The sequence below is a fragment of the Eleginops maclovinus genome, chromosome 22 (genome assembly GCF_036324505.1).
Source record: "Eleginops maclovinus isolate JMC-PN-2008 ecotype Puerto Natales chromosome 22, JC_Emac_rtc_rv5, whole genome shotgun sequence".
NCBI lineage: Eukaryota > Metazoa > Chordata > Actinopteri > Perciformes > Eleginopidae > Eleginops > Eleginops maclovinus.
Genome location: NC_086370.1, coordinates 11,813,139 through 11,825,672, shown reverse-complemented (window position 1 = coordinate 11,825,672; position 12,534 = coordinate 11,813,139). Strand labels below are relative to the sequence as shown.

The 12,534-nt window shown below is 41.8% G+C and overlaps 2 protein-coding genes across 2 annotated transcripts; one reads left to right on the top strand and one right to left on the bottom strand.

The window, feature by feature from the left end:
* Positions 1-257: 257 nt before the first annotated feature.
* On the top strand, positions 258-3,181 carry gpr75 (G protein-coupled receptor 75). The gene is given in 3 exon segments (XM_063875364.1): positions 258-546; positions 867-2,282; positions 2,285-3,181. Coding segments are annotated over 2 exon segments (1,632 nt in total). The 5' UTR covers positions 258-546; positions 867-991; the 3' UTR covers positions 2,626-3,181.
* Positions 3,182-3,873: 692 nt separating this feature from the next.
* erlec1 (endoplasmic reticulum lectin 1) lies at positions 3,874-8,920 on the bottom strand. The gene is made up of 14 exons (XM_063875365.1): positions 8,608-8,920; positions 8,335-8,439; positions 7,674-7,754; positions 7,406-7,483; positions 7,232-7,295; positions 7,087-7,133; positions 6,762-6,985; positions 6,485-6,629; positions 6,233-6,394; positions 6,088-6,147; positions 5,408-5,532; positions 5,237-5,314; positions 5,035-5,110; positions 3,874-4,568 (listed from the first exon to the last, which is right to left on the bottom strand). The coding sequence occupies exons 1-14, from the start codon at positions 8,743-8,745 to the stop codon at positions 4,497-4,499; spliced, it is 1,455 nt and encodes a 484-aa protein (XP_063731435.1). The 5' UTR covers positions 8,746-8,920; the 3' UTR covers positions 3,874-4,496.
* Positions 8,921-12,534: the final 3,614 nt, after the last annotated feature.

Here is a 12,534-nt window from a genome sequence, read left to right as displayed (position 1 = left end):
CGGAGAAAACCACAGTATGTTGTGTGTGTGTGTGTGCGCGTGAGGGGGGGGGGGGGTGCACACGTTGAACCTAACGTGACAGGAATATGGTGTTCTCATTCAAATATGGCCACTTAGTTTTAAATCTGTGTAAAACGCCATTTCTTTCTGTTATCATAGATAGGGAGAAGTGGTGTGAGTTTTTTCGTATGGACTTCTTGAATGCAGTGGTTATGCTCATGCCCAGATACGTAGGCAGTGACTTCATACCCCTTTTTCACTGCACGTCCAGTGGCCGTCGCTCCTGTATTAGAATGGATATATCGCCAATACAACGACTATGCTTTCTCCTATTGGCGCCCTTTACGCGATGAAATTCAACTGATATGTAAAGTAACGAATTTTATGCCAGCGTTTCTCAATGGACGTCTCTGTTTTGGACGGTTTGCTGGTGGAAATACGTTTTTTCCTTCCAATGCCGCGCGGTGCGTTCACTTACTATCATAACGCTTTGAAATCAAGATGGGCTTTATGAAATCATGATGGATGCACATTCGATCACAAACGGTAGGTTATGTTTTCTCATTTTATAAATTATGTAAGCTATTTTAAGGCTTGAGATCTTAATACATTATGAAAACACTGATATACACAGACGGTGTGTGTGTGTTGGGGGAGAGGGGGGAATAAGGAATAATTGGCCGAATGCAGTGGTGCATAGTTATAGCCTACTGTAGCTTGTGTCTAACATGTAATGCATCGCATCTTCTTATTAAATGTACCTTTTTACCCTCGATGGTAAGTTGCATTGATCCCTTTCATCAAACAACAATGTATAAATGTGATCTACTGCACAGAGCTAATATATGACTTTGTATCCTTTGTAGCACTCTACCAAGGTAGCAGCAATGGTGGAAGCAGAAGACACTGTGATCATCATGTGCTCCCTCCATACAGAGGAATAATGCTGAAATTGATGACTGTGGGATCCTTATAAATTGTTAATAATACAATGAACACCACTGCTACACCATCAGACCTGGTGGATGTGCCGAGACAGCAGAGCTTCAATGGCACCCATGGCACGTCAGGTTGGGCCGTGATCCACACTGCCACCCTGACCTTTTGCTCTCTCCTCCTCATTTTCATATTCTTCCTGGGCTCATATGGCAACCTTGTGGTATTCCTGTCCTTTTTTGATCCAGTGTTTCGCAAGTTTCGCACCAACTTTGACTTCATGATCCTCAACCTTTCTTTCTGTGACTTGTTCATCTGCTGTGTGACTGCCCCCATGTTTGCACTGGTGCTCTTCCTGGATGCAGGCGGTGAGGACGGTGTGTCAAAGAGTTTCTGCTTCGCCTTCCACCTGACCAGCTCAGGCTTTATCATCATGTCCCTGGAGACTGTAGCTGTCATTGCTTTGCACAGACTGCGCATGGTTTTGGGGCAGCAGCCCAACCGCACTGCCTCCTTCCCATGCACGCTGGCCCTCACCGCCCTGCTGTGGACTTCCAGCTTCACCATGGCTGCCCTCCTCACCATGCGGGCATACCCGCGTAGAGATGGACCCTGCTTGCCCCACTTTGGCCTCGGAGGTGGACGGGCCAGGGTTGTATTGTATGTCTACCTGGCAGACTTTGCCTTTTGTGTAGCTGTGGTGTCTGTGTCCTACCTGATGATTGCTCAGACACTGAGGAAGAACGCACAAGTGAGGAAATGTCCCGTCATCACTGTAGATGCCACATGCCCTCCACCCCCTCCACCTCTCATTGCAGCAGGCTTTGAGAGCATGCAGTGTGCTGTTCAAGGCCCTTCTCTGTACCGTAACCAAACTTACAACAAACTCCAAAACGTCCAGACACACTCTTTCATCAACAAGAACAGCCAGCCTCTTGTTCCTGGGGCCGCTCAAGGGGCCACCTGCTGTCAGCTGGTGTCTACAGTCAACTTGGCCACAGCCAAAGACTCTAAGGCTGTTGTCACCTGTGTAGTTATTGTGTTCTCTGTGCTGCTTTGCTGCTTGCCGATGGGAGTTTCACTGGCACAGGATGTTTTGTCACCAGAGAGTAACTTTGCACATTACCAATTTGAACTGTGCGGCTTTGTGCTCATTTTCCTCAAATCGGGAATCAATCCCTTTGTGTACTCGCGCAACAGTGCAGGCCTCCGCCGCCGCGTGCTGTGCTGTATTCAATGGGCAGCACTGGGCTTTCTCTGTTGCAAGCAAAAGACTCGTCTGCATGCGATGGGGAAGGGCACCCTGGAAGCCAATCGCAATAAATCCTCGCATCATGAGACCAACTCAGCTATGTACTGTCGCCCAAGCCACAGAGGAGGCTGGTGGACCAGGCATGTGGGCCGAGTCACTCCAGGGATTGTGCTGGAAGTCCAAGGGCCACAGGTGGGCGTAAACCTCGCCCGCCAAGTACCTCAACACCCATCAACACCCGCATTGAGCCCTACTACAGCATATACAACAGCAGTCCCTCTGCAGGGCCCAGCTCCCCGACCAGCCTGCAGCCTGTCAGCTCTCAGACATTTGCCTTTGCCAAGTCCTATGTAGCCATGCACTACCACACTCACCAAGACGCACTGCAAGACTTTGAAAGCACCTCAGTGCACCAGATTCCCATTCCCTCAGTCTGATCAAAGAGCTGATAAACATAAAGGTTTGGACAATCAAGCCATGGCTTTAAATCAAGAGGAACTTTAACACCGCCCATTATAAGTATTTGGAATCAATATTTACCTTTTTTTCTTCTCTGCAGAGGAAATACATGTTAGGTTTTCTTGAGTGGAAAAAGTAAATGACAGTGTTATTAGCATTGCAATGAAACTCAGAATAAGCAATAGATTTGTAATGAAAGTCTGTTCAAAAAGTAACTCACTGTTGTTTTACTGATGCTGCATTTTCACCTAAATCTGCCCGTGTTGCACACGCATGTGCCATTATAAGCCAATACTCTGCAGGTGTCGTTGCAGCCAAAGACTGCACTTGCTAGATCACTGCTGTGTGCTCTCTGGCTGAAGTTGCTGAGCACTGTCATGAGCTGCTGTGGTTTCGGGCTGCTATGGAACACTGCACAGGCACACATGGCTGTCGATGGCATGTGGTCGCACTTTGATGAACTTCTGCTTCTTGAGAGAAATGTATTTGTGAACCTCATACACTTTTTAACACAATAAATGTTTGGCAAGTGCAGTGGATCTGTGCTTTCACTTTTTTAAATACAATTTAAAATATTAAGTAATTGGTTGATCAACAGAAGAAAGATTAAACTCACTACACTGCATATAATTCCATATAATTCATCATTCCAAAAGTAGTTAGTTAACCACACAACAGGAAAAATCCCCCAAATGGTAACGTCATCAAATTGACTAACCCCCATGCCATGATTAGTTTGTGGCTATATTAATTGAGCCTGTCTATTTAAAAATGCATTAATACATATGTAAATTACTAAACATTGCAGCATGGCTTTTTATGTTCTGAAAAGCATAGATCTTTCCGGAACAGAAACATTTTATTGTTTTACATGTTCAATTTATGCTTCAGTCAAATTCGAATAAATAAAAAAATAGGCCAATTCATAAAAAACAAGAAAAACACTAAAATGATTTGTAAACTTTAGGCAATGACAGCCATATTACTGTTAGGAAGATACATTTCTTACTATGATGTCCTTAGCTCTTACCCAATTTAAATGGTTTGATTTTGTGTGGTAATGCAACAGTATACATTTTAGGTTTGGCTCATTTTTGTTATCTGCTGGAAACGTATTGGTTTTGTACCCCTGTGATACAGCAGGGTGTAGGATCCCAGTGTGAATCTTCATAAAACCACAGAATACCTCTTACAGTAACCTACAGACTTGTTCTGTACATTCAAAACAAACTTAAAGAACATTTTAATCAACCAATCACTTTTGTTGGCATTCCACATCACACTCTGAAGCATAAGTTACACTCACTCATCCAGGAAAGTAACACAATACACATTCTCACTGATGCAAAACACTTGCTTTTCACCCTATCTACAAAGTGCTACAAACAAGCAGCTAATCATTTTCATATCACAAATAAACCTTAAAGACAATTAAACCACCATGAATATTGTGATTCCCCTGATGATTGTGAATCCCCTGATTCATCACGCCTTTGCTTGCAATTAATCAACAAAGTGAAGCATAGATACGGAGTACAGGCAATGAGTGCGCTGCCCTGTGGGGTAAGGCGCCGGCCGCTGTGTTTTTACAAAGTCTGTGCTAGCCTGCTGAATTAAGTCTGTGATGTAGCATTGCCCACTGCACAGATCAGGGGCCAGTGTCTCTGCTACATAAAGTCAAGCCTCAGGATCAAGTTTAACCTCAAAGAAGGCTTTTAGCGCAGTGTCATGGGCATCTCTTTTCCTCAACCAAAACAGACTTCTGTTTTGTGATAAATGTTCTCTCTCGCTGTCTGGTCTCTCTTTGTCCTCTAGGGCTCCGTTGCTGTCATATGATCTTTTTTTCAGTTTAGCTGGAGATTGACAGAAGTCCATGTTCATCAGCGGTGTCAAGAATCCTGCAAATGACCGGAGACTCAACCTAGGAAAGAAAACACGTGTCAATCACCTTGAATAAGCTGCCAATCATCGAGGCTGACCACACATCTGCACAGCCAGTATAGCTATAAACCAAAAGTCTTCCTCCCTTTATTCATTTTCAAGACATTTCTTGTCATATGGTACGAAAGGCTTACTGATAACAGGCAGACAGACTTAGAAACTGCTAAAACTAAACCAATAACAACTCTAGACAAAAGAAAAAAAACAAATATAACTTTTTTAAATGTATTTTTAATACTTTTGGGTTATTTTTGGTGAACAAATAACACAATACAATAATAAAACATTACAATTAGCTTTACCTGAACACTCACATATGTTGGATTTTCCTCTACTGTCAACCTAAGTTGGGTTTAGCACTATAAGGTGCCGTGTAAACTTCATATACTGCTTCTAAGCATGTTTCTTTTCAGTGACTGTGACTCATTTGTTGCTAGAGAACTTACCCCAAGGATGTACTGACAAGTCTGAGGCTCCAGCATATAGACAGTGACAGCATGAGGAGATTCAGACTCCTTACATCTGACAGAGAGGAGAGAAATGAGAGGAGTGAATCAGCTGAGAAACATCGGGGCATTGTCTTACTCGTGTGTTGACTCAGGGAACTGTTGCTGTAGTTCCTCGCTGGACACATGAGTGTTCACTCACTTGAGCTTCACAATGACCTGTCTGGGCTTCCCTGTCAGATCACACACATCCCCGTGGCCATAAAAGTGGGAAACCAACCTGTCACGAAGCAGAGAACAAAATGTTATTATATGAATAAACAAATAGCTCAGTTTTATTTGCATACAGGCTTCACGGATATAAATGTCCTACTTGACTTTCTGCACTCCGTCATCTTTGAGCTGGTAAGATCTTGCAACGTTTTTCGAGGCCCACTCGGTGTGCTCCTCGGCGTTCCAGTTCCCGACCACCACCGTGTTCTTTCCATGCTCTTTGTCCTGGGGCAGCAAGGAACAAGAAGTAACAAGCTCAGTCTAATGTACCCAACAATCTTACATAGACAATTACACATTTTCTGTCAACAGAAGTATTAAATTATGAACCCATTTGTGGAATATTAATCGCCAACTTATTTGAGAAACGGCTAATAGTCTGTTTAAAAAAAAAAAAGGCAAATGTTCCTTGGGTTCCAGCTTCTCAGTTGTGGCACTATGCCCTTCTTATTTGTCTTGTGCATCAATGAATCATTTACCCCTCAGTTTAGACTGTTTGTTAGTAAAAGAAAAAAACAAACAAGCAATTGGAAGTCAGCACTTGAAGCTTAAGGAAAGCCTCAGGTGCTTAAGGTGTTTTCCTCTGAATTGCCAAGGAGCTTCATACTTAGCCTTAGCATCAATCAGTCACTACGTTTTATTTGCTGTAAAGGTTTTTTTTAGCCCTTAAGCATAGTGTAACTGACACTTTAAGTACTTTTTTTTCTTCTTGGAACACAATCTCATTAATCACCTCACTTACACACAGACATGCGCACACTAGCTTGTAGCGAACCTTACCTCATGGTACTGATGGACGTGCTTTCCATAACAGAACTCATATTTCCACCACCCTACTCCCTGAAATAAACATTTGAAGATGATTAGATGTCAGTGTTGTGTTTATTAAAAACTGCTCGGGTGGTATAGATGGAGCATTTCTCACCCCATGCAGACAGTACGAGCCACTGAGGAACTCTTTGATCAGCTGCTCGTCCGTCAGGCGAGAGATGTGAGTGGTGCCCACAGTGACCTGAGTCTGCCCTCCAACCGTGATGGGTTTGTGAGTGGAGGAGAAGGCCTCCTCTCTAATTGGTGGTGTCGGCTCCTGTAAAACGTCAAAGATATAATTGAGGCAGGTGTTGTAAGTACACGCTGTCTGCATTGTCCCCCTCTGCCATATCTGTGCATGTCATACCTCTCTGAGGGGCTCGGAGGCGGCGCTGAAGGGCGGTTTGAGCTGCTCCTCTTGCTCCTTATCCAACTGGGATAGCCGCAGTGGCCGCAAAGGGGAACCTGACAGAGCTTGGCAGAAGATGCCGTTTACAGGGGAGGACTTGAACCTGCAAGGAAAACATGTCGATTAGGAAAATGCTGTAAACTCTGTAGAACCCTGACCCACGAGAAAACAACATATTTCTAGCACTGAGAACTCAAATAAAATATTTAAATGTTATCATTTTTTACAGTTCTACCTGTATTTTGGGTGGGCGCAAAGCAGCGGCGTCAACACCACCACCTCATATTCACAGGTGGTGACCTCTGCGACAGAAAGGATCTCATGCTTGGCCTCCGGATGACAGACGTAGAGCACAGACGAGGAGCGAGCGTCATTCTGTTTCAGCACACACGGAGTCCCATTTCCCATCTCCAACGCAAAGTAGGGAGTCAGCTGACCTTCTATATTCTTAGAGGACACCTGGACACAAGGGGAAAAGAGTGAAGGAGACAGCAACTGTGAGAATTGAAAGCAAGCCGGGGAAAAATTGTGGTTTTCTGCTGTTTTATTATTAGACTTACTTCCGTTTCGGCAGCTGGTTTTACATTTTCTGCTTCTTCAACATTGTCTGAAAAAAAAGAAAGAAGATTCATTAAGCTTTAGCAAAGTAGAGAAAATACTAAAATGCTAAACACCAGATTAAAACGCATTAAAGAATGAACTCACCTGTCTCTGTTGGCTGGCTCTTCTGTGCCATATTCCCGAGGAAGTACTCTTGAACACTTATTTTCTAAGGAAACACACATTATTACTTTCAGTATATAATGCACTCCAGCTTCCTATTCATGTCATCTGAGTAACAAGTAATCTGAACATGATATCACCCTTTTAAACACTGACCTGACCAGTCTCCTTCTCCTCATGATACTGTCTTATATGCTTGCCATGGCATACTTCATAGGTCCAGTACGACTCAATCTGCAATGTTGACAAGGCAAAAGCAGGTTTAACAGTTATTCAATTCATCAAACACTCTCCGCACCACAGCAGACAAATAATGTCAAGTTGTTAGTTATGCTCTGCTAATGTAGCATGAACTCCAACAGTTTCAGTCTCTCTGTTGAGAGCAGGAGGGAAATTAGGTGGACATAAAAATGAAAAGTCTCACCCTGTATGAACAGCTGCTTCGTTTGAAAAGTGGCTCCAGCAGTTCACCTGGGGTGGGCCCTGTGTACTCCTTATCATCATCCTAAATCAACAAAGACACCAACACATGCAATAAGCGTGAGCGAGAGAGAGATATGGCAGAGCTGCATCAATGAACACAAGATTGAAAAAGGAAAATGAAGTGGATTTTTATGACATATTCGACAAGTCTTGCTGCACATCATGCAGATAGTTTTTTTTCCCAGCCCAACTGTTTCAGTCAACAGTTTAGTATTTCATTCTCAGTTTCGGCTGTTCACGCCTGTTTTATAGTGTTTATGTGTTTCAGTTATATTTGTTTTTGCATCCCCCTATAGCAGCAAAGAAGGTGCATATATCAATGGTGCCCAAAACTACTAAATTCTGATACAGAATGCAGCTAAAACAATGTCTCAGTTGAGTCACAGCGTATTTGGAAGCATGGATTCCATTTTATGACATACACGATATTCACAAAATACCATTCATTGTAGGCACAGTACACCAGAAGAGTAGAGGTATGCAAAGCAAACCAGCATAGTAAGTTGGATACAGTACAGGGGCTTTGTCATTTGTCAATAACTGTGTCATAATGTTAACAGTTATCCGTTGGAGAAATACAATTAAAAAAAAACATTGCTTACACCATCTCCAGATGTTAGGGAGGGCAGGATACATTTGTACTTCTCCTTCTCTGTTGTTGTCATGATGACAAAGTCATCTTCCTTGTAAATAGCTCCTGTAGATGGCTGAAAACCAGAGACAAACGTGTGTTACTTTAACTGTAGCCGTAAAGCCGAAAGGAAATGCAGGATCACTTCAAAGCTACACAGTTGTCAGTAACATCTCGTTGAAGTAATTGTGTTTCAGTCACTTTTCCCTTATCTCTTCAATTAAATGTAAACAATGAGACTTACCAGCGAAAATTCAGGGCCTGGCCAGTGGATTTTGAAAGGGATTTCGTCTGTAAAGGATGGATATCCCCCTCGGTTTGCTGATACTCCGCTGCAGACCTCCAGCAGCCCCCCGAGCAACACCAGCATCAGCCCGGGCATTATCTCTCCTGTCCGGCTGCTCAATTTCTACAGCCCGCTGCTCATGTAGGACACCAGCCTGCTCACCTCACAAAACAGGGCCTAAAATGTGAAGAAAAAGGTACTACAATCTGAGGAAGTCTGGTTTAGACCAGCGTAGCATAGGACGGTATGAGACGGATGTCAATACAGTGCTGAATACAGGAAGTGATCTGTTTACTTGCCACGTCGTGTTCCGCTGGTGCATCAAGCTGAAATAGCAGCAGCGCCCTCTGGCGGCGACACCAGGCATTAAAAGACCCCACAAATATAACAAGTACAAATTAACATTCACTCTGTATTAATTTTGTGACTTACAGTAAAATTCCATCTTTACTGGACATGGTAAGCTTTTATTAGCTGCAATTTACAAAGTCATTATACATTATAAACAACCAATCACAAATACATTGCTCAAATCCACAGAACCTTATTTCCAATTCTAGTAAAGATCACAACATTTACATAATACGAATATGCAAACTCAATTTTGGGAGATTATTTGGAACATTTTTGGATATACGAAGTATGATCTGCTACAATTGTGTCTTTTATTAAAATCAGACTAAAACACACCATTATTTTCTTCACCTTTCTGGTAAATTGATCCAAAATGATGCTGGTCAAAGTGAAAAGAGCAGACAGCTAGATTTAGGTTGCCCGAATGAAAGCAAATTATAGTATCTGACTGTTTTGCAAAAGGGCTAAACAAAAAGCTACATTTCCTCCAGCTGATCACCTGATCAGTGATGTAAATACAGAGACCTTTGAAGAGTCACATTTAATTATCTTCTATAACTGCTTAGAAGGAAGAAACAGTTTCTCTCATGTTTTAAAACCTAACCACCTCCTCACCTCATTTGCCGAATAAAGTGCTCATAAAGCTTTCATTGAACACAGACCACAGCTAGCCTGGAGCATTTGGCTCCTTTGAGTTAAAATAATGGATTTGTAAGGAGAGGTTTCCAAAGGCAGATTGCCTCATCTCTGCCTCCCAGTGGATGGGTTTGGAAGTTTAATTGTGTCAGTGTGTGTGCAGAATACATAGAGCTCACGTTTTAGTCTTATAACGGTTTTTATAAGAACTCCATGCAGAATTACAGATGAAATACTGTAAGGAGATTTAGAGTATAATACATCTGGTTGTGAACTGTTTTACTGAGAATTTCCCAGATACAGACAATGAGGAGAGCACCTTTGTTCCAAACCTGCCATGTCCTTTCTCTTTTCTTCTGTGACTCTGTTGATTCAGCATTGTGTGTTGAGAGACAATAAATAATTTCCCCCCACCTAAACAGTTCACATGGCTCTCGGTTATCATGAAATTTAAAGCATGGACCTTGAAAATATGTGGCGTTGCATTACACTGTCAGGGGGAAATGTAGAGAGCGCCTTGGACAGATGGAGAGTAAACCTGAGATGAGCCTTGTTCCACCTGTTGGTGGAGCTGTTGATATGTGCAGCACTAGAGGCAGGAAAAATGAGAAAGATTTCAACTGAGATTTTGAGACAAAGAGTGAGAGGATTAGGAGGAGAAAGGGATACGGAGGAACAGGGAAGGATACAAGCTAGAGAACATCCCACTAGATCATCCACCCTCCTCAACCATTCCCCTCTGCATACATATACAGCTCACACCTGTCTCCTAGGTTGACAATATGTAAATGTAAATATACAATTGCCCATATGTGTGTGTATGATATTCATAGTGTGCTTATGATAGATAGTGTGTTTATAGACACATAGTTTCCATGGTAACTATTATTAAGCCATTGAACAATAATGTATTCTGAAAGCATTTTTTCTCTTCTCTTTTTGTTTTTCCGATAAACAGCGTAGGTGGGAATATCATTTCTTTTGTATAGATATTTTTACTTTTTGACCTTGGAGTATATAGCTCGGATACACTTTCTAGAGGATTTCACAGCAGTCTTTTACAACACATGGAGTTGAGTTTGCCCAGTTGTTAGTTGACATAATAACGGAACCAGCTACATCTGCTGAGAAACAACAAGAAATTCTGTTGAGTAAACACTTCAGTGTCTGTAAATATAAGGCTATTTTCTACAGCTGTTTAGCTCAGCACGAATATTACAAACAGCTAGCCTGGCCGTTAAACAGCAAATTGTTGTTTTTAAAACTTGTATTGAATAAATAATATGTAACAGTTAAGCTCTATGTGTGCTGGTAAACAGATTTAGTAACCATTGAACAGGCAAGCTAGCTTTTTCACACTGTTTATCAAACTATGATAGCGAGCTGCTTGCTCCGGCTTTTCCATATCTAGCTACAGTGTACAATAATGAAACAATAAAAGAGGAATTATTTAAAGAGCAGCAATTTTGTGTTTGTTTTTGTCATTTAAAATGACGAGTATTCTGTGACCTCAAAATAATTGTTTTATGAGAACCAGTGGAAATAAGTCAAGACTCCAGTAATATCCCTTCCTCAGTGATTGTTTCACAGTCTTTTCTGGTGCTTGACTGGAGCTTAACAGAACTCACCACTTTGATATGAGCATTTTCATTTATTTCACTTCCATCCATGGGGTGAACCTGATTTGCATATGCATTCCGCACACACTCACCTAATGCATAATTGATACAACTGTCATTTCCCCCCACCATAATAACATCATTCCAAAGGGAGCAGCACGAAATGAATCTTGGCATTTGAAAGTCTTGAGCGAGATTAAGATATCTCCTCTGCTGTCAACCAAAAATACACATAGAGTATGTCAGTTGCCAGATCAATATTGTCACTTGGGCTGAATTTCCTTAATGACGTTCAATATGGATTAAGGTGAAGGATTTATACGTTTAATCCCTTTTGTAGTTTAAATAGGTTTCCGCTGCTTTTTAAAAATATGTTTGCTTTTAGACCCAAGATGTCCATACAGCATGTCTAAATACTTACTCATAGTATATATTCACATTAATGCGGCACATCTGTTACACAACATAACACCCCTTTTCTGCCGCCCACATCATGAAGACTCAATGTACGTTATGTACTGATTTCTTCGTTGTAGAAATCACCTATAAGGCTTACATTGATTTTACAGTTTGTGTTTACTAGCTTAAGCACTAAAGTGTCCAAACATGTGATATACTAACCCACATTTATTTTAAAGCAGTTTGAACAAACTATCCATATCCGGTCAACTCTGCATTAACACAGTTGTCACTCATGAATCTGTTGCACAAATAAAACTCTCTGTTTTTAGATAGACACATCTTGTTATACGCTACTGAATAAATGAGGCAAAGATGCAAAACAACACGACAGTTAAACATGAAAGAGTGCTGATCTCCACATCCCTGCAAATATGGTAATACGAGAGTATTTTTCCTTGGATGCACCTGGATAGGCTCCAGCTATTCTTCCTCTCTATATTTGCCTGTGGTTGAGGCTTAGCTCATACGAGAATGTCAGAGAGAGGTCAGTGGAGACACAACATCCCTGAGTCCCTGAATGCATCATAATGGCACAGAGCCTACAATTACATTCATGCAGTATTATCAGAACGTTTGCTTTCAATCAGATGGTCCCATTATAATATTTGTGATATGATGTATTTTATTCGGTTTCCTTACACAATTACAAACTTGGTCTTGGTTATTTTGATGTGATATTTTTTATTTATAGCCTGGCTTTTCTTTAGCTCCCAGCCTGGGGGAAACCGGTGACAGCTTCATCACAACCCTCCTGACCATGACCATTCTCCAAAGTAGCCATAGATTTTTATGTAAATCTGTGTGCATTGCCTGA